The 25,484-nt window shown below is 43.8% G+C and overlaps 1 protein-coding gene across 4 annotated transcripts in view; it reads left to right on the top strand.

Moving 5' to 3' along the window:
• Ccdc30 (coiled-coil domain containing 30) overlaps positions 1-25,484 on the top strand; it is a 96,642-nt gene that overhangs the window by 30,137 nt on the left and 41,021 nt on the right. The window contains exons 1-5 of one of the 4 annotated variants that reach the window (XM_036179621.1): positions 2,217-2,258; positions 4,161-4,286; positions 6,077-6,211; positions 10,489-10,652; positions 17,269-17,533. The exons of the other annotated variants lie outside the window; for them this stretch is intronic. Coding sequence (XP_036035514.1) covers positions 2,217-2,258; positions 4,161-4,286; positions 6,077-6,211; positions 10,489-10,652; positions 17,269-17,533 — 732 coding nt within the window. Of the gene's footprint in view, positions 1-2,216; positions 2,259-4,160; positions 4,287-6,076; positions 6,212-10,488; positions 10,653-17,268; positions 17,534-25,484 lie in introns of those variants that run through there. 4 annotated transcript variants of the gene reach the window in all.

The following is a 25,484-nucleotide window of genomic DNA, read 5'->3' as shown; positions in this document are numbered from 1 at the left end:
GTGTTTACTAGGGCGGATGCTGAGTAATGGCGAGGGAGAAGATGCTTTGGGGAAAAATCTATTCTTCCTCCTCTTCAGGCCATGCTGTAAGTTGACACAATTCTTGACATTTTTTCCAACTACTGTCAGGAGGAATCTAACTCACCCTGGAGGAGTCTTTGCATCCATTTTTTAAAGTAGCATCCCTTCCCCTTTCTAGCTCATCAGTTTGAGAAGGCTATTCCTGTTTTCTGGACCTTGAATGCAAGGACTGTAAATAGTAACTTGATTAACACGACAGGATGTTTTAGAGTTGCAGATGTTTTCTAATGTTGGTTCCTTTTGGCTCACTGCCAGACAGCAAAAGCCCAAAGCAGTAAGTCCACCCATAATTAAAATGAACAGTAGATCTAACCCGAGAAAGAAGGTAAATAAAACTTGTTGGAAGACATTTCCTGAGGTTTGTCTCAGAGAAAAATACCTAAGGAATGTCGCTGGGGGCTGGAGAGCCGACAGCTCAGCTGCATTGACTCCTTTTGCAGAGAACCCAGGCTCAGTTCCCAGCTCTCACACAGCAACTCACAACCTATGGGAAGTCTTTAAGTGCCGGCCTCAAAGGCTTTCTCCCAGAGTTCAAAGGGGGCTACAACCAGCGAAGGAACTAACCTGAGGGATGGGGAATGAATCTACTCACAACATGCTCTTTCTATCCATGTCTCTTTATTCTCTGCCTCTGATCTCTCTGCTGTTCTGTCTTTATTCTACCCAAGTCTGAAAAAAGTTTCCAGTTTTTATACACATACAATCAGCAATTATCTAGACAAAGCAAGGTCACAAGGCTTGAATTCTTTCAGGGTCATAAAAGGTCAATAAAAGTTTACACCAGGCAGCTACGATGGTCAGGTTTTCTTTATGATTCAAGGAGAAAGGGACTTGTAAAAGCCTCAGTGAACTCTAACAGGGAACAGGTCAAATGAGAGGGGGAGAGACCTTAAATCAATTAGGGAAATCAAAGAGGGGAGAAAGGGGAATCCGTGTAGTACTTAGGAATGTAATACTACATTCCTAAGTGTGGTTAGATAATAAGCTAATTAACAAACCGAGGTGAAAGTAAGTATGAAGTGTTAAACGTTTGTTAGTGCCAGGTTAGCTTGGGGCAGCACTTTCCTATCTGGTGGCGGGGTGAGCCCAGGGCACACTTGTTCCCCATCTGTCTAAAGGCTGTGAATCAACAAATTGAGACATGTTGTAATTCTATGTCTGAGAATGTCTCATATGAGATTCTTTTGTCTGGACACTTAACACTGACCAAATGCCTGCCAGTGAAGATAACTGCAGGGAAGCAGACCTCTACCTTGACACTGGAAAAGGAACAAGGTCTGGTTGTGGGAAACAGGTTCTGACTGTGTGACTGCTTTCATACATAGTAGGGGATGTCGTCAGTATACCCCAAATGATAGGGGAAATTGTGCCCAATACATGATCAAACACTGTCGGAAATAAATTACAATTATTTGTAGCATATGAGAATAAGCTATGGCTTCTGCAGCAAGAAGTCTGTAGCAAGAAACAGCCAATTCATTCAAAAGGCAATAACTCCAACAAGCCCTGCGGGATGGCTTAGTCCTCCACCAGAACCCTTGGTTCTGATAGGTTGACCTTTATGATGGCTGAATCCCTACTGCATAATCCTGCAGCCTGTAATATCTCGTGATAATGGCTCCTGACAACCATCTGTAATTTGGGTTCCAGGAGATCTGATGCCCTCTTCTGGCTGCCAACGTCATTGCATTCATGTGGTGCATATACACACATAAAGGCAAACACTCATACACTTAAAACAAGAATAAATATATCTTTTAAAAGAAATGAAATGTAGCCTATTTTGGGGTCTGGCAAGATGGATCGGTGAGTAAAGGTGCTTGCTGTACAAACTTGGAGACCTGAGTTCAACCTCTGGAACCACAAAAAGGTAGGAGAAAAACTCCATAAAAGTTGTTCTCTGACCTCCACATGTGTACCATTGCATGAGTATGCCCTTACACACCATGTGCACACACACACACACACACACACAATAACAATAAAAATTTAATATTCACTTGAACAAATATAGCTTATTTTAAGGGTATTTTAGTAATGCTTTCGCGTATTTAACCTGGTGATTTATTTGGATTGAGATTTCCATCTGGGAGCCCGAGTTATCAGTAACGTAGGAAGACTGAGGAGACACCAGTATGAAAGACCAAGAGGCAAGTAAAGTACAGGATTTTAATGAGGTAAGAAATGAAAATAGAAGGCAATACTCTGCTTTGAGACAGGTTTCATACAGCCAGCCTGGCTACAAACTTACCATGCAGCCAAGGCTACCCTTGCATCCCCCTGCTTCCAGCTCTCATACCCTGCTTGAAAAGATAATTCTTCGGTTATATTTCTTTCCTTCCTTCCTTCCTTCCTTCCTTCCTTCCTTCCTTCCTTCCTTCCTTCCTTCCTTCTTTCTTTCTTTCTTTCTTTCTTTCTTTCTTTCTTTCTTTCCTTCTTGGTCTTTTGAGACAGGTTTCTCTGTGTAACAGCTCTAGCTGTCCTGGATCTCACTTCATAGACCAGGTTGGCCTTGAACTCACAGAGATCTGCCTGCCTCTGCCTCTCGAGTGCTGAGATTAAAGGCGTGCGCCACCACTGCCTGGCTCAGTTATATTTCTTAATACACGTGAGGCAAACCACATAGGAATGCACACAACATTGCAGACAGGCAAAGAGAGGAAGTGCAGCTCTGGGGATGGTCCATCTCCAGCTCATTCTGATGAAGAGTTTACAGAAGACTTCCACAGAGAAGTTAGCGAGGCTTGTGGGAACCATCAGGATGACTGAACTTTCTGCTTCACCTTAGATGGGTGAGAGCTGAGAACAATGCAGCGCGTTGTCTCTGAGCAGAGTGTCCATCTATGTCCAGGCACTGTTGTCCTTGGTTTTCATCAGGGAAACTGAGGCTAAGAATGACGAAATGACCAGCTCTCACACCACTGGTGCTAAAACACAGGCGGGCTCCGCCCTACCAGATGTGTTTGCCCTTGACCGCCTGTTCTTTCCATGGGGTTCTCACTCTGTACTCACGAAGGCACATTTTGATTTTAGGCAGATTCCCTAGTAGGCTTTATACACAACAGAAAGTGTACATGGGTGTGGCTGTATAGAATAGAAATTAAAAGTCAGCACTTATGAAATGTGGACTTGAAAGTCAGCATTAGCTGTATGACCTAAATGACATAACATCTGTCCTATGGGGGGGGGGGGTGGGGAATGTGATGATAGTTACGTTCCTATCCCATAGTGATCCTTCAGAAACCGTGAGATAATCCATATAGAGCCCTCACCAAAGTGTCTGATGCATGATAGACCCTGAGCAGATGGCACCCATTACAATTATTACCCCAGTTATCACCAGTGTTTCATTTGGGACGATTCTGTCAATATCTTACTTTTGAGGCCTGGGAAAATGGCTTAGAGTGGTGGTTCTCAACCTTCCTAATGCTGATAATACATCTCCTCATGTTGTGGTGACCCCCAACCATAAAATTGTTCATTGCCACTTCATACTGTAGTTTTACTGCTGTTACGATTCTCAATGTAAATATATAAAATATCAAATCATAAAATCTGATATGCAGGATGGTCTCTGGTCACCCTTGTGAAAGGGTCGTTCATGACCCCCTTTGGGGGTCGACCCACAGGTTGAGAACCTTTGGCTTAGAGGGTAAAGGTGCTTGCTGCCAAACCTGACAACCTGAGTTCGATTCCTGGGACCCACATAGTGGAAAGAGAAAAACTAACTCTCAGGAATTGCCCTCTGACAAATATTATGAGTGTATTCTCCCTCCCACTAAATAAATAATAAAATTTAAAAGTATTTACTGCATGACTAACATTTATAAAATGCCTTCAAAACCACGTATTGCCCCTGTCATGGTGACTGTGCTGGAGGCAGGACAAGGCTCACTCCATGTAGCAGTTGTATCAACTGGCTTGCAGAGAAAAATGTGTCCTACGAACTAGTTTTCCTAAGTCTCTATATCCCACACGTGATTTTAACATGCAGTTAAGAAGGTTATTGCTATTAGATTTTTCAAGTAACAGCTATTGTATAATAGTACAAAGTGAATTATGCAAAATGCTTTTTCCAGATATTGAAAATGAACCAAGAAAATATTAAAGTATTTGACAGTGACTTGTCAGAAGATCAAGAGAAGCTACAGCAGCTGGCGTCTGCTTTTGTTACTATTCAGAAGTCCTTGAGAGTGGATAATGAGGTATCGAGTTCAGGGTGGCATTTTCTTCTTGTTTTTCTAGTTTAGGGATTTCATGTGACCATTTGTTTCTATTTTAAAGCAAATTCTGGCCTTGGGGAGACAGCTCAGTAGGTAAGAGCACTTGCTATGCAAACATGAGGACCTGAGTTCAAATCCCCAGCACCGTGTAAAAATTTAGACATGGAGAGAAAAAAAAAAAAGCAGGATGGTGGTGGTGCACACCTTAATCCCAGTACTGAGAGGCAGAGACAGGCAGATCTCTGTGAGTTCGAGGCCAGCCTGGTCTACAGAGTGAGATCTAGGAAAGGCACCAAAGCTACACAGAAAAACCCTGTCTCGGAAGAAAAAAAAGTTAGACGTGACTGCGTGTGTCTGAAACCTCAGCACTGGGGGACAGAGATCACTGGCCAGCCAACTTGCCATTCAGTGAGAGACCCTGCCTCAAAGGAACAGGCAGAGAGTCTTGGAGGAAGACATCCAACTTCCTGCTTCACACACCCACACTGAGCTCCTGTGCCTGGGCAACACAATAAAGAAAATATAACTTAGCTTGGGGTACTGTCATTCAGTACCATTGGCTGTGTAGCTTAAACAATGGAAATCTACTTCCTTACAGTCCTGGAGGCTGGGAAGTCCTGGCTACCTTCTGCGTCCTTTTGACAGTGTCACCCATGTGTCTGTTATCTTCTTACAAGGGCTCCAACCTGTCAGCCTAGGGCCCCACCCTTCTGTTTTCATTTAGGCTGGCTTTAGGAGACCCCTCCCCCTTGCTGCCTTTTTACAACCCCACCCCCACCTTCCATTCCCTCTGACTTCAAAGCTTTCAGAGGACATCAAGTAGCTCCTCTCCTAAAGTAAGTGTCATGTGACCTTTTGGCTACTGGGTACTGCAAATTGTCATTCCCCTCGCTGCATATCTGTGTGATCTGTGTGAAAGTGTGAGAAAAGTGTGTAACTACACATGAACTGTGCAGAAACAGATAATCTGAGGAGTAGAGGAAATGCTGCCCATGAGTCACTGAGCACACATTAGCAACAGGATCTGCAGTTAAGGGCAGAGTCTGAAGTCGCACAGACGTGGGAAGCGGCTTTACAGTTTTCCCAGCTACATGAGCCTAAGTTCTGGTACTCTGCCCAGCCCTTGTTTCAGAAACAGCCCTGCTGAGGGTGCATAGTAAAGCTACACCACACTGTAGCACAATGTTCTATGAAAGACGCTGTGAGATACATTTTAAATGTATTATTGTTGTTGTATGTGATCAGGGAGATAATACATTGCCACAGCCCAAGTGTCGAGGCCGAGGACAACTCCGAGGTGCCAGTTCTCTCCTTCCACCCTCACATGGATTCCAGGGGTCAAACTTAGGTCACCAGGTGTGCATGACAAACTCATTCACCTGCTGAGCTGTCTTGTCGGCCCTGTATTTTTAAGGCAAATAAATATTTAATGCAGGAGCTGATGAAGATTTTACCTTTATCCAAGCTTTGTTTAAAATAGTAGTGACTGTAGACAGCCAGTCTTTCGGCCTGTAAAAGGTAAACACTGAAACACTGCATTTGGTACCATTTAAAACGGAACAATTTGTTAGGACCATTTCAAGAATCCTTTTTAGAAATTGTATTCCTTTGCAGGGAAGTAGACTTGATTTATCCTACAAAATATCTTTATTTCTTTTATGTTTTTTTTAAAAAACATTTCTTATTTTTTTTAACTTTTAAAAAATTATTATTTAAAACAATTTTAAATTTAAATATATTTTATCATAAAAAAATCTTCATTTTTTAAACAGGAATTCCAAAAATCAAAGTCAGAACTCCTGTGCCTTTATAAGGAAATTCAAAGTCTTCCAAGGACTGAGGGCAGAGAGCAGTTTTTAATAGCATATAACCTGCTACAAAGAGAGAATTCTGAATTAGAAACCAAGGTGAGATTGAATTATTGATTATTTGAGTGTTCAATAAATATTTAACATGCCTTTATGTGGATAGAGTAAAAGGAAACTTTAAGTAGCAGATTTAGAAAGCAAAGTTTCTTTTACTAGGATATAACAAAATGACATATAGTGTAGGTTATGTCAAAGAAAACATTTAGACTTCAACCGCCTGTGGATGTCTTAAATCAACTTCCTATCAACCGAATTTCTGGAGTGTGGATTACAGTGTGGAATGTAGGAAGGGAAAGGTCCACAATCCAGGGAGATGTGTGGAGAATGGTCTACAACTCGCCTTTGCTTTGGGGACAGTGCTGGCAAGGTGAGTCATCAGCACACTGAGCAGTCAGTCCCGCTCCTGAACAAAAACTGAGGAGGAGGAGGAGGAGGAGGAGGAGGAGGAGGAGGAGGAGGAGAACAAGAATTAGAAAAACAAGAACAAGAGGAGGAGGAGGAAGAGGAGGAGGAGGAGGAGGAATCTAGGAGGAGTAGACAATGATGGAGGAGTAGATGAGGGGGAGACAGTGATAGAGGAGGAGATGAGGAGGAGATGAAGAGGAGGAAGAGACAGTGATGGAGGAGATGAGGAGGAGGGGATAATGATGGAGGAGGAGCCTGATGGAGGAGGAGATGAAAAGGAGGAGGAGATGAAGAGGAGGAGGAGACAATGCTGGAGGAGGAGATAAGGGGAACAACAACTCAAAGCATTTTTAGCCTAAGACACAATATAAGATCACTTAATGCTCTTTAAGCCCTTGTATCTGCCCACAGGAGTTGTTGGTCTGTCTGTCTGTCTATGAGGTTTTTGAAGAAGTCTTAGTTTGGCAGTTTTAACAGAATATCATAGACTAGGCAGTTTAAATGACTATTGCCCACAGCTCTGCAGGTTGGGAAATCCAAAGTAGGGCGCCAATAGATCCCCATTTGGTGAAGGCTCCTTTCTGGTTTGCAGATGGCCATCTTCTTCTGGTTCTTTTTCCCTTCTCCTCTTTAATCTTTATGTGTATGTGCATGATATATGTGTACATATAAATATTGGTGTGTGTGAGTGTGAACATGCTCATGCCACAGCATGTGTGGGGGTCAACCTCAGATGGCTAGGCTAGCTGGTCTGCAAACTTTGTGTGTCCTCTTGGCTCTACCCCAATCTTGTTGCAGGAGCACTGGGATTCTACACACACCTCCACCCCATCCTCCTATCACATCTGGCTTTGCATGGGTTCCAGCAATCCAAACTCAGGTCCTATGCTTTCACATCAAATGCTTTACCCCTGAGCCATCTCCCCAGTCTACATTGTTCTCTGAAGGGTACCATTGTCATCATGAGAGCTCCACCTTTGTGCCCCAGCTGCTTCCTAAGGCCTCCTCCTGATACTACCTTATTAAGGATGAGGGTTTCATTTTTTTTATTATTTTATTTAAACTGGGTGGTGGTGGCGCACACCTTTAATCCCAGCACTCAGGAGGCAGAGGCAGGCAGATCTTTGTGAGTTCGAGGCCAGCCTGGTCTACAGAGCAAGATCCAGAACAGGCACCAAAACTACACAGAGAAAACCTCTCAAAAAACCAAAATAAATAAATAAATAAATAAAATTTTATTTATTTATGTGTTTTTTAAATGAATGCTCTGTCTGCATGTATGCCTGTATGCTTGCATGCCAGAAGAGGGCATCAGATTCCATTATAGATGGTTGTGAACCACCATGTGGTTTCTGGGAATTGAACCCAGGTCCTCTGAAAGAGCAGCCAGTGTTCTTAACTACTGAGCCATCTCTCCAGCCCCAGGCTTCAGTTTCAGTTTAGGGATTTTGAAAGAATCACAGCCTGTTATCTGGAAGAACGTCCCTCAGTTTGGATTCGTCTGGTGTTTCCCCCACAGTACAGTGCAAGCAGCTCATTCTGGACAGGAGTGCTATGGAAATGATGTGAGTTTATCGTGTGTTTCCCTTTGCAATGATAACCGTCTCATGGATAGCTTCTTTGGGATGCTGCATTTCTGTCCATCAGACTATTGTTCATGAACTGTTTTTGCTTTGAGCCTTTGCATCCTGAAGCTTCTCTTTGGAATGCTCAGCGCTCTGCTTGGCAGAAGGCAGGCTGTGCCTTATGGATTTGCCAAAGCTTCTTATTTCACAGACTTTTTGTCTGGGTCACATCTGGAATCATGTCACAGAAATTTATAGCAGAAACAGGTGTGATCTTATAGGCCAGCTCATTCAATTTATACAAAGAGCCCCGGGACCCTAGGTGATTGAACTACTGCCAAGCTGTGGGACATTTCTCAGCCTGCGCTCTTTCTGTCCTACCCTAAGGTCTCAGAGTGGAGCACTCAGCTTAGTTCTCTTGTATTTAAATTGAAGTATTAACACAGATCAAATGGAAGCTAGTCCTTTCCCACACTATCCTTCTCCTAGAAGGGCCAATGGGATTAACCTTCCTCATGATAAACAGCGACATTTTGGGGCTGGAGAAATAGCTCAGTGGTTAAGAGTACCTGTTGATCCTGCAGAGGATCCCAGTTCGGTTCTCAGTAGCCACATTGAGCGGCTCACAACTGCCTATAATTCCAGCTCCATGGGAGCTGATTTTCTTTTCTGGATTACCCAGGCAACTTCACATACATGCACATATATACACATTATTGAAAAAAGAAAAAAATATTTTTTTCCAATTGTTTAAGAGACATCCCAACTTTGTTGTATGTGGGTCCAGAAGACTCAGAAAATGCTTAATGTTTGTGTTACTATTGTTTTCAATTTATTAGAGAATTCAACCCAGGTTCTGATGTCTGCTATTCTTTAAAAACTAATATTTATTGTAATGTAATGTTTGCATTTTTAGAATAACTGTAAAAACTAAGTAGAATTTTGGAATTTATTTTCCTGCTTGCAAAATTAATGCACGCTCCTTAAGAAAATCGTCTTCTAAGACCCGCCTTCCTTATGGCCTGTCTCCCTGCTTCATCAGCTCTTCATGTTTGACCTCCTCCCTCTCTTCAAAGCTGCTTGAGTCAGTTGTCTGTCTCTCTTTGACCACCTGCTCCCCACACTTCAAATAAGCCAACCATAACCTCCCTTCTCCCAAGGTGCAAGGCCCACCTTCACTGGAAAGTGACGGCCCTTGGGAGAGGTGTGTGCACTGGAGTCTGTACTGAGCTCTGTAGTTTCTCTTGAGGGGAATGAAAAGTCATAGACCAACGGAATCTCTTAAAATACATGGAAATCGAGCTTTGTATTTAGTTCCCTGGCTCTTGGAGTCGAGCAGTTACTGTAGGAGCTTTGCGTTTTCAGACAAGCATTGTTTGCTCTAATTCAGGACCATGGTAGGAACCATCTCCATTTCCCAACCAGCCTCTCTACTCCTGGAAGGAAGTCTGCTTGGATTTCATATGAACATACAATGAGTAACCCCAAGTAACCATTGAGGATGGGAAATCTACAAAACCTTTTAAAAGCAAACAAACAAAAGTGAATGTTTTACCAAAGTCTGCAACACAGTATCCCTCAAAGTGCCCACATGTACCAGATTCCCCAGGAAGCTTATTCAGATCTTCATTTCCCATCCAGCACTGAGCCTGGGCCTCACAATCTAGCCTTTTAAATAAACTATCAGATAGGCTGGCATTTAGGGGCCACCACAGTCACCAAGGAACCTTTCAAATGTTTTCAAACAACTGTGGTCAGACTGGAAGAAATATCCCTTCTGTAAGGTGCTGGTAGCCTTCTAATATTTTCTCAAGGCAATATATTACCGTTTTTATGACTCAATGAAGCACAGTCAGAACTTGGGGACAAAAATGTGTGGTGGGCGTGTAAAAGCCAAGGACTCACTGGAGTGCTGTTGCTGTTTACGCCTTGTTCCTGTTTAAAGGTTCAACACAATTATAACAGCAACAGAAACACCAGCATCAAAGGCCAAACTACCTGTTTGTTTGTTTGGTTGGTTGGTTGGTTGTTTGGTTGGTTGGTTGGTTGGTTGGTTGTTTGGTTGTTTGGTTGTTTGGTTGGTTGGTTGGTTGGTTGGTTGGTTGGTTGGTTGTTTGGTTGTTTGGTTGGTTGGTTGGTTGGTTGGTTAAACCATGGAGTAACATGTCTACTGCAAACATGGCTTACATTACATACACCTGCAAAGTACTTAACTGGGTTGTAATAAGGCTTGCTGTAGGGCGCCAGTTTGGATAGCTTAAGGCAGAACTGAAGCCTATGGTGGAGTCAATCTTCTTTTCTCACAGCTGCAAAATAGAACATCTGCTGTTTCACTTGACTTTACAGGTCTTAAAGTTCTCACAAGAATTGGAACAGTTAGAACATTGCCCTGTAGGGGACAGAACTGCCAATTTAATGACAAGTGACTGCCACGGTGAAGAGCTGGTGTCTAAAGTGCCACTTTTGGAAGGAGAGGTTCTGAGCCCAAGTGAAGAAGGACAGGCACCCCGGTAAATTGAGAGAATCCTAACACAGTACCTGGAAAGGGTGGGTGTTTGGCTTGGTTATCCTAAGGAGCTGATATTCATTTTCAAGAGATGTAATCAGAAAAAAAAATTAGTTTTAAGCATTTCCTAGATTTGTCTTTTTTTTCTTTCTTTTTCTTTTGGTTTTTTGGAGACAGGGTTTCTCTGTGTAGCTTTGAGCCTTTCCTGGAACTCACTCTGTAGCCCAGGCTGGCCTCGAACTCACAGAGATCCACCTGGCTCTGCCTCCCAAGTGCTGGAGTTAAAGGCGTGCACCACCACTGCCCGACTGTCTTTCTTTCTTTCTTTTTTCTTTTTTCTTTTTTTGAGCTAAGGATTGAATCCAGGGCCTGTGCTTGCTAGGCAAGCACTCTACCACTGAGCTAAATCCCCAAACCCTCTTTCTTTTTTAAACAGTTGTGTGTTGAGTACTGTGGAAGAGAAGAGATGGACTGGGCAGTGACCAGGGTACCACTTGCAGCATAGGGCAGTGGGCTGAGAGGTCATGCCATTTTCTGATGGAGCATTAACATTACATTTCAAAACTTTTCCTCTTGACTTTGAAAGTTAGCATATGCTTTCTGTTGAAATTTAGGAAGCATGTAAAAGTAGAAATGGATTATAATAACCCACAATTCTCTTCCGGGAGAGAGATATTCACCCACCTCTGACACTCACCCACCTCTCTTTGGTGCACACAGGTATGCAGATAAATTGGTTTTGTTTTGTTTTGTTTTGTTTTGTTTTGTTTTTCAAGGCAGGCTTTCTCTGTGTAACAGCTCTGGCTGTCCTGGAACTCACTCTGTAGACCAGGCTGGCCTCAAACTCACAGAGATCCACCAGAGATCTTGAGTGCTGGGATTAAAGGCATGAGCTAGCACCTCCTGGTGGTAAATTGTTTTTACATAATCAAGGCTGTACTTGGGTTTCTGTTTTGCTGATCTTATTTGACATTATATCTGATAATTGAGTTTTCAGAATGCTTATCTTTTATTTATTTGTTTAATCTTGCTACCTAACCCTGTTTTTATACATCTTAACCAAAATTATCCTTCACAGAAGTTTTGGAGGCTTTGGGCAAATGATATGTTCTAATCTGGCACAAAAACTAATAGAAACCAATTACTTTGTGTGGACAAAAGCCTAAGGGTCATTGAGAAGGAAACAGTAGATGCTCATGCTCCTTAGATGGCAACCTAAAGGATACTCTTTTCCGTGAACTGGGAAGACTGGGTCCTGGTGTCACCAAGTTTATTTTGGCATAAATGTTCTAAGATAGATACTGCTTTGCCAGTTTGGGAGTTCCTAATTTTTATGTTCTCTTAAAATTTTCTTTTAACTTTAGGATTAGCTCCGAGTCCAAGATTCCCAATCAGGAAACAGAGAGGTGGAGGGGGAACGGCATCTTGGAGAGATGGGGTTGACTGGTGTGGGGTGGGAAGGGCAGTTTGGAGAGATGGGGTTGACTGGTGTGGGGGGGGAAAGGGCAGCTTGGAGAGATGGAGTTGACAGGTGTGGGGTGGGAACAGCATCTTGGAGAGATGGAGTTGACAGGTGTGGGGTGGGAACGGCATCTTGGAGAGATGGGGTTGACAGGTGTGGGGTGGGAACGGCATCTTGGAGAGATGGGGTTGACAGGTGTGGGGTGGGAACAGCACCTTGGAGAGATGGGGTTGACAGGTGTGGGGTGGGAACATCATCTTGGAGAGATGGGGTTGACAGGTGTGGGGTGGGAACATCATCTTGGAGAGATGGGGTTGACTGGTGTGGGGGGGCAAAGGGCAGCTTGGAGAGATGGAGTTGACAGGTGTGGGGTGGGAACATCATCTTGGAGAGATGGAGTTGACAGGTGTGGGGTGGGAACATCATCTTGGAGAGATGGGGTTGACAGGTGTGGGGTGGGAACGGCATCTTGGAGAGATGGGGTTGACAGGTGTGGGGTGGGAACAGCACCTTGGAGAGATGGGGTTGACAGGTGTGGGGTGGGAACATCATCTTGGAGAGATGGGGTTGACAGGTGTGGGGTGGGAACATCATCTTGGAGAGATGGGGTTGACAGGTGTGGGGTGGGAACATCATCTTGGAGAGATGGGGGTGTTCTCCAAAAACAAGGAACTGAGAAACTGGCTCACCATGTTTAGGTTTGGTGGAACAATCAAGAAAGCCTAATTCTAGAGCATGGGGACAGGTTTCAAGAGAAGTTGTCCTAGCATCTCATTCGATGAAGCTGGAAGGTGACGGGCAGGTCAGTTCATCCATTGTGAGCCACAGATGAAGTAGCCTGGAGCAAGAGGCTGTCGGGATGTACCAGTCACCCTGAAAACCCTTCCCAGAAAGAATTGACAGTGTCAGGCAGACCTGCTCACCTGGCTGGGGCGGGTCACGGGTGGGTGGGGAGATTGCCACAGTAGCCAGGCTGGTGCCTTCGTTCCTCTGCGGTGGGAACTCTGCCAGGAGACAGACTCTGGGCTTCTTTCTAGAGAGCTCCTCTAGAAAGACCAAACTTCCCGTGGTTGGGACTATGAGAACTCTAGGTTATCGGCCACATGCTTCCCTCTCTCCCTGTCTCAAAGGGCTCCTGTCTCATGACCTGTGCCCCTTGGCAGGTTCCACTTCAGTCAGATCTGGAACACAGCCACACTCAGCACCAACCATTTGTCCACTGTGTGCAGGTGCTCCAAGCAGAGGGAGGGCACAAACTAAGATAGGTTTAACATGACGGTCTGATGGGAGGAGGTAGTTACATGAGGCAGTGCCGGCTTCATAGTCTGTCAAGGGCCAAATGGGGGCGCAGGGAGACAGAGACAGAGAGAGACGGGCAGCAGCAGAATATGATGTTGAAGGGGCATAGGTTTGTGTGAGGCCATTTAGAAGAACTCTAGGGAAGGGGAACAATGAGAATCAGATGCAGGCAGACTCCCAAACATGGAGGCACATGGGATGCTCACATCAGGGTAGTGTTTGCTTGCTGGTTTTACAATATTGTGGTTAATCATGGGGCTTCCCGTGCACTAAAGAGTCACCCAACACTGAGCTCTGACCTCAACCTAGTTAGTAATTTAGACAATAAAAGCTCCTTTAGGGGTTGGGGATTTAGCTCAATGGTAGAGTGCTTGCCTAGCAAGCACAAAGCCCTGGGTTCAATCTTCAGCTCCAAAAAAAAAAAAAAAAGCTCCTTTAGAGTTTAGCAGCCTGGGCAAAACAATAGGTTAGTACTTGAGGAAAATCACTCTGGCTGCTATGTGTAAAACATTTTTAAAAAACCAGTGTGTGTGTGTGGTGGTGGGGGGGAGCTGGGAGGACCTTCCAGAGGTCCTGAGTTCAATTCCCAGTAACCACATGGTGGCTCACAACCATCTGTAATGAGATCTGGTGCCCTCTTCTGGCCTGTAGACATACATGCAGGTAGAACATTGTATACACAATAAATAAATAAATCCTTTAAAAAACAATTCAGTGGGACTTTGGATTAGTGACTCTAATCGGGATGAAGGAGATATAGTAACTTGAATATGGAGAAAAGCTTAAAAAATGTAAGAGGTGGCTGGGGAGATGGAGCAGGCAGAGAAGGGCTTGCCAGGCAAGCATGAGGACCTAAGTCCAGGTCTCCAGCACCCATGTAAAAGCCAGAGACAGTGATGCTCGCCTGTCCCTCTACTGGCTTGGCATGTGGAGATGGATGGGTTTCCAGAATTCACAGGCCAGCCCATCTAGCTAAGTTGGCGAGCTCTAGTTTCAGTGAGAGAGCCCATCTCAAAAAATAAGGGGAGAGCCAGGGAGACAGCTCAGAGGATAAGGGTGCTTGCCACCAAGCCTGAGTGTGATCACTAGAACCTATATGACAGAGGATAGAACTGACTGCCATACGGCATCCTCTGACTTTCACATGCACAGTGGCATGCAAGCACACTTGTTACACACACACACACACACACACACACACACACACAATTGAAATGTAATACAATTTTAAATAAATAAAATAACTTGAATTCCAGCTGAACTGTTTTGTTTGCTGGTTTGGAGAACATGTCTATCGTAATGACACAATACTTGGGACTGAATTTTTTTTTTTTTTAGTTTTTCGAGACAGGGTTTCTCTGTGTAGCTTTGGTGGTGCTTGTCCTGGAACTCACTTGGTAGCCCAGGCTGCTGTCCTCGAACTCACAGAGATCCGCCTGACTCTACCTCCTGAGTGCTGGGATTAAAGGTGTGCACCACCACTCCCCGGCTTTTTTTTTTTTTTTTTTAAGACATTTATTTGGCTCATGGTTCTGGGATTCAGAAACATGGCACCTACCTCTGTGAGGGCCTTCCTGCAGATGGCATTACAGCAGAAGGGGTCATGTGACAAGTCTGGAAGCCAGGAAGCAAGGAGGGGACAGCCGTGTTCTTTTTTCCTGTTTTCCTTTGTGTGCACATGTGTGTCCATGTGAGCATGTGTGGAGGTGTATATGCATGTTTGTGTGCCTGCATGTCAAGGCCCCAGGTTGATGTCAGGAATCATCCTCGACTGCTTTTCCACCTTGTTGGTTGAAGGATATCTCAATCAAGCTATTCTTACTGGCGGGCTTGCTCAGGGGATCCCCTCAGGGGAAACAATAAAACCATATCCAAATAGGAACAGTGTGTCTCCATTAGCTGCTGTTTTAAATAACATTATTATGAGCAGCATACACTCAGCTTTACTCTTATGAAGCATTTTATTGCTATTACAATATATTCATAGAGACTGGGGCTACAGCTCAATAGTGCAGCACCTGCCTAACATACGTGAAACCCTAGATCCAATTCCCAGCACCACAGAACAATATATGTTCACGGTTACAATTTTTCAGAATCTAAACATTTAAGATGGTTTAGGGACTTCTTTTTTTAATCAGTTATTTTTATGTGTATGAGTGTTTTGCCTGCATGTGTGTCTGTGCATCATGTGCATGCCCGGGACCTATGGAGGCTGGAAGAAGAAGTCAAATTCCCTGGAACTAGAGTGACTAGGTATTGAAACCCAGGTCCTCTGAAAGAGCAACCAGTGCTCTTAACTGCTGAGCCATCTCTCCAGCCTCAGAATCTAAGTATTTGTATGGCTCTTGATTTGGGTTGCCAACTGCCTTCTTGAATGTGGGTAACAACTATGGTGAAGCGTGCGGTGCTGGGCTCCAAGGTGCCCCAAACAAACTTCAGGTTGGAGGGATAGAAGAAAAAGTGGGGCTGGGGTGTAGCTTGGTGGCAGAATGCTTACCTCGCAAGCAGAAAGCCCTGGATTCAGTCCCAGCACTGCCAAAAAAGCGACGGCAGAAACAAAATGCAGCAAAACACCCAGCATGTTTGTGTGCTCGTATCTTCTGTCCATTGTCTGATGGCTGAAGCTGCACCCTCCTGTTTCTCTGGCTTATATCCTCAAGGATACCCCCCCTGGCTTTCCAGCCCCTTCTGCTTGCTCTTTACAAACCCTTAGCTTCCGTCTAAGATGACCCCTTTAGCGACAATCCCCCTCTTCCTGTGTCCTTGTGTTCAGTGCCGAGGTTTCTACCCCTGTTCCCCTTTGTCTGGATCCCCAAGTATTTACCCATTCCTTATGCACACTCCTCCACCCTAGTCCACCTTCTATTCATGAGTTCGCCCAGTTAGAAATTCAGATGTCACCTTGTTCTCCCTCACCTGCCACATCTGACAGATGGTGAATGTCATGAACACCGACTTTGAGGTCTCTCCAGACCCAGTCCTGGTTCCCACTCCTGATTTTTAACATGTGAGTGGAGACAACAGCCTTTTTTTGAGTTTCCCTGACATGTTTTGTTTTGTTTTTTTAAAAACTTAAAAACAGAAATAAAACCCATTTACCTAACTTGGGAATGGGAGGTGCAAGCATACCACAGCACCCTTGTGGAGGTCGGAGGACAACTTAAAGGGCTTGATTCTCTCAACCATGTGAGTCTTGAGGACCAAACTCAGGTCATCAGGCTTGGCAGCAAGCACCTTTACCCACTGAGCCATCTTGTTAGCCCCTACAGATATTATTCGTTATACCATCCTGGGGTACTTGGTTTTCCCCGTGTTCTTATCTATACTAAAATCTCCTACCAATATCCGTGTGTGTATGTGTGTGTGTGTGTGTGTGTGCGCGCGCGCGCGCGCGTGCACGTGTGTGTGCAAACACATGTACACTTTTACTTCTGTCCTCCTTTAGCACACATCAATGATTAACCAAGACTTATATTACTACTCAGCCTAATTACCGTCTAGATATCCTTATTTCTCAAGTATAAACCTCTTAGAGCCCACTGGAGCCTCATTGCCTGTTGAAGTACCTGCTTTTGAGTGGCAGTTGGAACTCTTTATGATCTGAATCTGCCCAGTGCAATACTAAAAGTCCAGAGAGGATAAAAAAATCATTTAAACCGGTTGCTGGGCTGTAAATGAAAGCATATGATGGGTCATCTCCTTGACTGTGAGTCATTGCTATAAAATGCGCAAGAGCAACTTCCAGCCGTACAATTCAAGTCTGAAAGAAAAATCCCCTAGTGTGTAGGATTTTCTTCATTATTCTGCCACAAGAATATTTGTTTGATAGATCTTTTATTGTTATATTTGTACCAAGTTCTGAATTAGGAGAAAGTAAGCAGGAGGAAATGCCAGAGGAGTCAGTGAAGGCGGCCACTTTTCCAAGAGAGAGGCAGGAGGAGCCCCAGCAGAATCGAGACTCAGGAGGCCCTGAACAGCTGTTGGCCATCGAGCCCAGAGAAGTTGGGAGGCTTGGAGAAGAGCTGAGCCTCCAGTCTCAGAGCTGTGGGGATAGTTCAGATGACATTAGCACCCAGGTAGGTGCTGCAGACACTTGCTCTGGGTCTGGGCCCTCTGACTAGATAAGCATCATTTTTATCATCTTCCTCTTTCTGTTTTGTTTTTGTTTGTTTTGTTTTATTCGACACAGGGTTTCTCTGTGTAGTTTTTGTTGCCATTCCTGGATCTCACTCTGTAGACCAGGTTGGCCTCGAACTCACAGAGATCCGCCTGTCTGCCTCCCGAGTGCTGGGATTAAAGTCCTGCGCCACCACCGCCCGGCATCATCATCTTTCTTAATGTCCATTTCTTCGATAACATTACAGCCATGGCTTGACTGGTAATAAACTCACAACCAAAGTCTGAACCTGTTGATTCACTTTGTTATTGAAGGGCCCCACGACTCTGTTGGGGTGGTTCTCTCCTCCTGCCTTCCTGTGGGTTCTGAGCATGGAAGTCCCCCACTGAGCCTTAAGCTCGAGACCAGAAGGAACACATCTGCCACCAGTGGGTGGGATGAAGGGATGGCAGGATCTATACCACCTTCCCTATTCCAGGGAGCTTAATGAACCAAGTGTTCACTTTAGTAGAGAAAATGACCTCAGAGAATTGTTTTAAATATGGCCCGCAGGTGTGCCCCTGAAAGAATTCAAGGGAGCGGCTGCCAGCCCCACTTTGGTTCTTAATCTTACAGGACTCCATTGTACAGAGCAAAATTGCTCTGTGAAACCTTCCAGAAATTACTTTGAGATCCTCAGAGGACTGTTGTGTTCACAAGTAAACCACCTTCAAAGAGCGGATGAATTGCCAGGTGCTTTCCTGCAAGCCCAGAATTTAAGAGATAGAGGCAGGCAGATCAAGAGTTCTGGGTTGCCTTCTCTTACTTAGTGACTTTGCTGCTAGCCTGGGCTGGAAGAGGTTCTGTCTTAAAAAAAAAAAAAAAAAAAAAAAAAAAAAAGGGAGTGGGGGGAATTGATACTATGTACTTGAGAAGTAAGTTAAGGGAATACTTTACTAAAGGAAGGCTGGAGAGTTGACTCAGCAGTTAAGAGTAAGCACCACAGGGCTGGCGTGATGGCTCAGTGGTTAAGAGCACCAACTGCTCTTCCAGAGGACCTGGGTTCAACTCCCAGCACCCACGTGGCAGCTCACAACTGTCTGTAACTCTAAGATTTGACACCCTCACACAGACATATGTGCATATACCAATGCACGTAAAAAATAAAGATAAACAGTTTTTTTTAATTTAAAAAAAAAAAGTGAGCAGTGCCCCTACAGAGAAACTGAACTTGATTCCTAGAACTCACAGTGGGTGACTCATAACTGCTTGTAACTACAGCTTAGAGATTTAACGCCTCTGGCCTCTGAGGGTACCTGCAGTCACATGCACAGAGAAACATAAGTAAACCCTTAGTTTTTATTATTTACTTATTTTGAAACAGTATCTCACTGTGTAACCATGGCTGGTCTGGAAATTCATAGAGGCCAGGTTGAATCACAGAAATCTGCATGCCTCTCCAGAGTGCTAGGATTAAAGGCATGGGAAACCATGACCTGCCCAAAATAAGTTTTTGGGTTTTTCGTTTGGTTGTTTTGTTTTGTTTTGCTTTGTTTTGTTTCAAGAGAATGCTTCCGTGTAGCCTTGGTTGTCCTGGCCTCCAACTCATAGAGATTTGCCCTGCCTCTGCCTCCCAAGTGCTAGGATCAAAGGTGTGGAATCTAGTATGGGGAGAGAATAGGGTAGGGAGGAGAGTAAAATGTACATTTGGAAATGGAATTTAAAATTTGGAGAAGCTATAGTAATTAAAGAAAATATAACCAGATTTGGTGGCTCATGACTATAGACTCACCAGAGACTGAAGAGAGAGGACAACCCAGGAGTTCAAAGGCAGCCTGTGCTGCAGAAGGAGACCTTGTCAGATCTCTCTGTCTCTCTGTCTCTGCACACACACACACACACACACACACACACACACACACACACACACACGGAGATTCAGATCTTGTTTGGCTCAGAAACCCAAAAAGAGCATGACATCAAACGCCCAACAATAAGCCCCATTTGGACCCCCAGCTCTCCCTTTCTAGGACACTGGGCCAGAGCAGCAGGCTTGAGAAGATGCTTAATGGAACACAATTACAAAATATTTGTTATTGTTGTTTAGGGTTTTGTTGTTGGCTTGGTTGGTTTGGGGAATCAGGGTATTGCTTTGCAGCCAGGCTACCCTGAAATTCAATATGTAGCCCAGGCTAGCCTCAAACTCACAATCTTCCTAACTCACTCCTGAATGATAAGATCACAGATATGCTTAGCCAAGACTATAAATATTTTGAGTCGGGCAGTGGTAGCGCACACCTGTAATCCTAGCACTCAGGAGGCAGAGGCAGGTGGATCTCTGTGAGTTTGAGGCCAGCCTGGGCTAAAGAACTAGTCTAGGACAGGCTCCAAAGCTACAGAGAAACCCTGTCTCAGAAAAAAAAAAAATTGCCTGCGAGTAACTTAGTGTCTGAAAAGTAATTCCTGGCTAGTTGGTTAGTTTGCTGTATCTTTCCCCTTTGTCTGAAGCATCAACACCTAGTAACAAAGACCAAAACCGGGAAGGAACATGGAGGGAAGGTAGGGGAAGACCAGGAGGGCAGGGAATGAGGGTGGATCGATCAAAACATTACATACATGTATGAAATTCTCAACAGAAACAGGGACACTCTCACATAATGACAAATAGAACGTTTGAAACTACAAAATAAACTTCTAAGAAAATGTCGAGCATTGTGTGTGTGTGTATATGGTGGTGGTGGTGGTGGTGGTGGTGGTGGTCATTTGCTGAAAACAGTCAGCAGGTTGAAGCAACCTTAAACAAAATAAATATCCCATAAATGTTGCAAGCAACATGTGGATATAGGTTGATAATATCTGTGTGAGGTCTTGAGTGCTGTTTATGATCCATTGGCAAAAAGGACACATTTTACACACACACACACACACACACACACACACACACACACACACACACACCATAACATAACATAACATTATTCTGGATCATGGTATGGAAGAGTCCATAACATAAAATTGAAGTTGTGCATTTAGCTTAGTCTGTAAAAGCCAATTACATGGGAAATCTTAGGCATGATAGGTTGGTTATATCACTTTTTAAAAAAAGATTTTATTTATTTATTGTATATACAGTGTAATGTCTGCATGTATCCTTGCAGGCCAGAAGAGGGCACCAGATCTCATTACAGATGGTGTTGAGCCACCATGAGGTTGCTGGGAATTGAACTTAGGACCTCTAGAAGAACAGCCGGTGTTCTTAACTGCTGAACCATCTCTCCAGCCCCTGGTTATATCACTCTTAAAGGCAGGCTGAATTAAGGCCTAGTACACAGTAGGACAAGAGGCTAAGTGCACAGTTTTAAAATTATCTCGAGGTGTATTATTAACTTGGCTGCAAAGTCAGACAAAAGTGGAGTCTCTTAAAAAAAGCAAGAGATGTCAGAAAATGTAGCACCGCATATCTGACCCCTCACCGGAATTTTTTTGGATGGCTCTAGGTCAGGTCAAGTTGACAGTTCAAGCTTCTAGGCCACTCCCACCTGTATTAGTCCCTACTTCCTTTATTGCCCCTGCCCCAGACAAGCACTGAACTTCTCTCTGTCAGCATCGATTTGTCTACTCTGGGTCTTTCTGGCATAGTTAGCATTGTATAAGAGATGGCCCTCTGTGACTGACATGTTTCAAGTTATAGATTTTCAAAGCTTATTCAAGATGGTAGTGTATGGATCAGTGATTCATCATTCTTTTTCAGGCTGCTTAATTTTTTCCATGGTTACACCATATTTTATGGGAGTTGTCGATTGATTATCATGAATAGGAATGCTGTGAACATTTATGTATATTTATCTCATGTTTGATTTGGGTTTTGTTTGTTGTTGTTTTTGAGTCGAGGTCTCTCTAAAGCTCAGGCTGCCTGGCATCCAACTCCAGAGCCTCCTACCTCAGTCTCCCTGGTGCCAGAGCTCCATGCACCACCATCCCAAGAGCTCATATATTTCTAATTCTATATGTCAACATCAAAGAATAAAACTCCTGGGTCACACAAGTAATGTACATGGTCTCAGTTTCTTCTCTCCATCTTTGCCAAAACCATTATTATTTCATTTTAGTGTCTATAAAGTAGTATTTCATTGTAGCTTAGATTTTTATTTTGCTAATGAGTGACATGGTGTATTTTTAAATATTTTCATCAGTCTCTCACGAACTGTCATTAGAGAAATGTCTAATCAGCTCCCTTCCCTAGCTTTAATTGGATTACATTTGTCTTATCTCATTGAGTTGTAAAAGTTCATCATATATTCTGTATATATCTTATTAGATACTTGATACCCCTCAGGGGGCCATCTCTTTATTTTCCTCGCACTTTCCATTGAGATACATGTTTTTATTATATAAACACCTATCTATGCAGTTTAAAATTCTTCTCATGCCTGTGTGTGTGTGTGTGTGTGTGTGTGTGTGTGTGTGTGTGTGTGTGGTGTGTATGCACACTTGCTTGCTTGTGAGTATACATGTGTACAGACACATATGAGCACACATATGACTGGAGGCCCAAGGTTGGTGTTGGAAATCATCTTTGATCAGTCTTCCACCTTATCTTTTTTTTTTTAACCTTTCTAGATTATCTTTTTTTTTTTTTAACCTTTCTAGAGCTTTATTGGGAGAGAGAGGGAGAGAGAGAGGGGAGAGAAAGAGACCATGTGGAGGGAAGAGAGAAGTGGGGGGCACAGAGGGTCCACCTGCTTTTTAGGTTGGCCCTTGTCCCAGGATGATGACATAATTAAGGACAAAACCCTTACACCCCAGACTTTCACTTATTATAAATAAATAAATAAATAAATAAATAAATAAATAAATAAATAAATAAATAAATAAAAGCAGGCAGATGGGAATAGGGGCGTCATTCCTCTCAAAAACTGCTTCCAGCTGATTTTTTGGGTGTCTGTTGGCTCTTGGAGGAATGGAGAAGGAGAGTCTTCCGAGGTAGACAGGCATTGTGGGATACTGTCTGTCATCCGTTTGTTCTGGAGGCATGTATCCCTCTTGGCTGTGGCTGGGAACCTTCTGGCTGACAAGATGCTGGTGACATAGGAAAAAGTTGACGGTCTCTGGACTCTGGCTCTGTGGTGGTCCTGTATCACTGGCTGAACAGTGAGTTAGAGCAGGGAACTGGGAAGAGAAGAGCTTGCTTCCACCTTATCTTTGCAGCAGGCTCTCTCAATCAAACCCAGAGGTGACTGATAGGGCTAGTCTAACTAGCAGCTTGCTCAAGGATTGCCTGCCTCTACCTTCCAAGGCAAGAATTACAGTCAGGCAGCTACTTCCACCCACCCACCCATTTTTTGTGAGTTTGAGGGACCTGACCTATCTTGCTTGTATAGCAAGCGCTTTAAACTCTGAGCCATCTCCTCCAGACCCTGCCCCCATTTACAATTGTTTGTTTCGAGACACAGTTTCTCTGTGTAGCCCTGCCTGTCCTGGAACTTGCTATAGACCAGGCTGGCCTTGAGCTCAGAGATCCACCTGCCTCTGCTTCCCAAGTGCTGGGATTAAATGTGTGCACCACTATACTCATCCCCATTTACACTTTTTTAAAATGCTTGTTTCTTCTGAGACCATTTGTACACTTTTAGCTTTATAATAAAATCTATAGTCAAAAATTTTCTCCAGTCCCGCCCGGCCCCATGGTTCCACAGCTGCTTATAAAATAATCACTCAGAAGCTTATATTAATTATAACTGCTCAGCCATTAGCTCAAGCTTATTACTGACTAACTGTTATACTTAAATTAACCCATAATTTGTATCTATGTTTAGCCACGTGGCTTGGTACCTTTTCTCAGTTCTGCCTTGTCATCTTGCTTCCTCTGTGTCTGGCTGGTGACTTCTCTCTCCTCTCTTCCTCTTCCCAGCATTCTCCTAGTCTGCTGGCCCCACCTATACTTCCTGCCTGGCTACTGGCCAACCAGTGTTTTATTAAACCAGTGTACAAGAGCATTATCCAACTGCAAAAATTTTGAATCCATTATCAGATACCTTTATTTTGTATGTGACTAGTCAGTTGTAGCAGTAAGATTTATTGAAAGGAAACTACCTGTTGTAAAGAAAGAAATAAAAAGATAAATGTGGAATTAATTCATGAGGGAAAATTGATTATTTGTATTTGAACTTTCTGCTTCCCAAATAAGGAAATTTCTTTCTTTCTTTTTTTTTTTTTTGCAATGTGTTTGTGTGTTTTCTTGCATGTATGTCTATGCACCAATCACATGCAGTGCCTGAAGAGGCCAGAAGAGGGTGTTGGATCCCTTGGGATTGGAGTTATAGATGGTTGTGAGACACCATGGGAATGCTGAGACTCGAACCCAGGTCCTCTGGAAGAGCAGCCAGTGCTCTTAACCACTGAGCCATCTCTCCAGCCCCATAATCTCATCTCTTTACAATGGCAAGGAAAAGAAAACAGTTTGGACAGGTGCTTTTCCTATCATAGTCTGTGCAGTGATGACTATTCTGCTCTCTCTGTCTCTGTCTCTGTCTCTGTCTCTGTCTCTGTCTCTCTCTCTCATATGTTTGTGTGTGTGTGTGTGTGTGTGTGTGTGTGTGTGTGTGTGTGTGTGTGTGTTTGTGTGTGTGTGTGGTCTTCAACCCTGATGCCAAGATGGTAGTATCTAGTACTGTGCTATGTTAGCTTAATCTTCTTAAATGTACAATTTTAACAACACTACCAGCCAGATGCTAAACTTCTCAGAATGCTTATAAATAGGAGCCTCTCTCATGAGCAAGCCTGTGAGTGTTATCAGTTCGAAGTATTTTGTGATGTCAGCTGTGGATGCTGACAGATTTGGTTGCTTTCCTAGTACTCTTGAACCAAGTTGGAAGCAGTATTATCTTAATTTTGTAGGCCTAAAACTGTTTCTAATGTTTGGGTATTTTGTTGTGCTCTAGGTCCCACACTAAACCACCCACGTGCATTAAGCAATATGATGGGATAGGAATGTAATCAGTGCATCTTACAGGTTGAGGAACAGAGGCTTTGGAATGAGATAGGCGGTACTTGCCCACATTGAGGAAATAATGAAACCCCGTCCACTTCCTCCACAGTCTAGAGCTTGAGTCACTGGCTGCTTCTCCAATTGCTCCCCTGTAGTGGTAAGTTTTCTCTAGTTCTGCCTGCTCCCGTGATCCTGCAGCCGCTTATAAAATAATCACTCAGATACTTAACATTATTTACAAACTGTATGGCCAATGGCTTAAGTTTCTTGCTAGCTAGCTCTATCATCTTAAATTAACCCCTTTCTATCAATCTATGTTTTGCCACATGGTTGTGGTGTTACCAGTCTGCTGGCATATTTATTTGTAGCTAGAGTTTTCCTGCCTGGCCCACAGTCAGGACAAATCTCTCTCACCTGCCAGTCCCACAGCCACTCAGACCCAACCAAGTAAACACATAGAGACTTATATTACTTATAAACTGTATGACCATGGCAGGCTTCTTGCTAACTGTTCTTATATCTTAAATTAACCCATTTCTATAAATCTATACCTTGCCACATGGCTTGTGGCTTACCGGTATCTTAACATCTGCTTCTCCTCATGGCGGCTGGCAGCGTCTCTCTGCCTCAGCCTTCCATTTCCCAGAATAAGAGAAGAGAATTCAGGGAAGTGGAAGGCTGAGAAGAGAGACACAATCAGCCACCACCATGACAAGGGAGATGTAAGGTACAAGTAAGCCATGAGCCACGTGGCAAAGTATAGATTAATAGAAATGGGTTAATTTAAGATAGAAGAAGTAGATAACAAGAAGCCTGCCACGGCCATACAGTTTGTAAGTATTATAAGCGTCTGGGTGATTATTTTATAAGCGGGTTGTGGATCTGCAGGGGCTTGGCGGGAGATGGAGGGAAAAAACCCTAGCTACACATATTGCTGCTCCTTTGGCGGTAGCTGGCATCTCTCCTCTCTCTCCTTTCTTCTCCCCAT

Source organism: Onychomys torridus, chromosome 2 (genome assembly GCF_903995425.1).
Source record: "Onychomys torridus chromosome 2, mOncTor1.1, whole genome shotgun sequence".
Taxonomy (NCBI): domain Eukaryota; kingdom Metazoa; phylum Chordata; class Mammalia; order Rodentia; family Cricetidae; genus Onychomys; species Onychomys torridus.
Note: the sequence above shows the minus strand (reverse complement) of the source record. Positions and strands in the feature narration are given on the sequence as shown.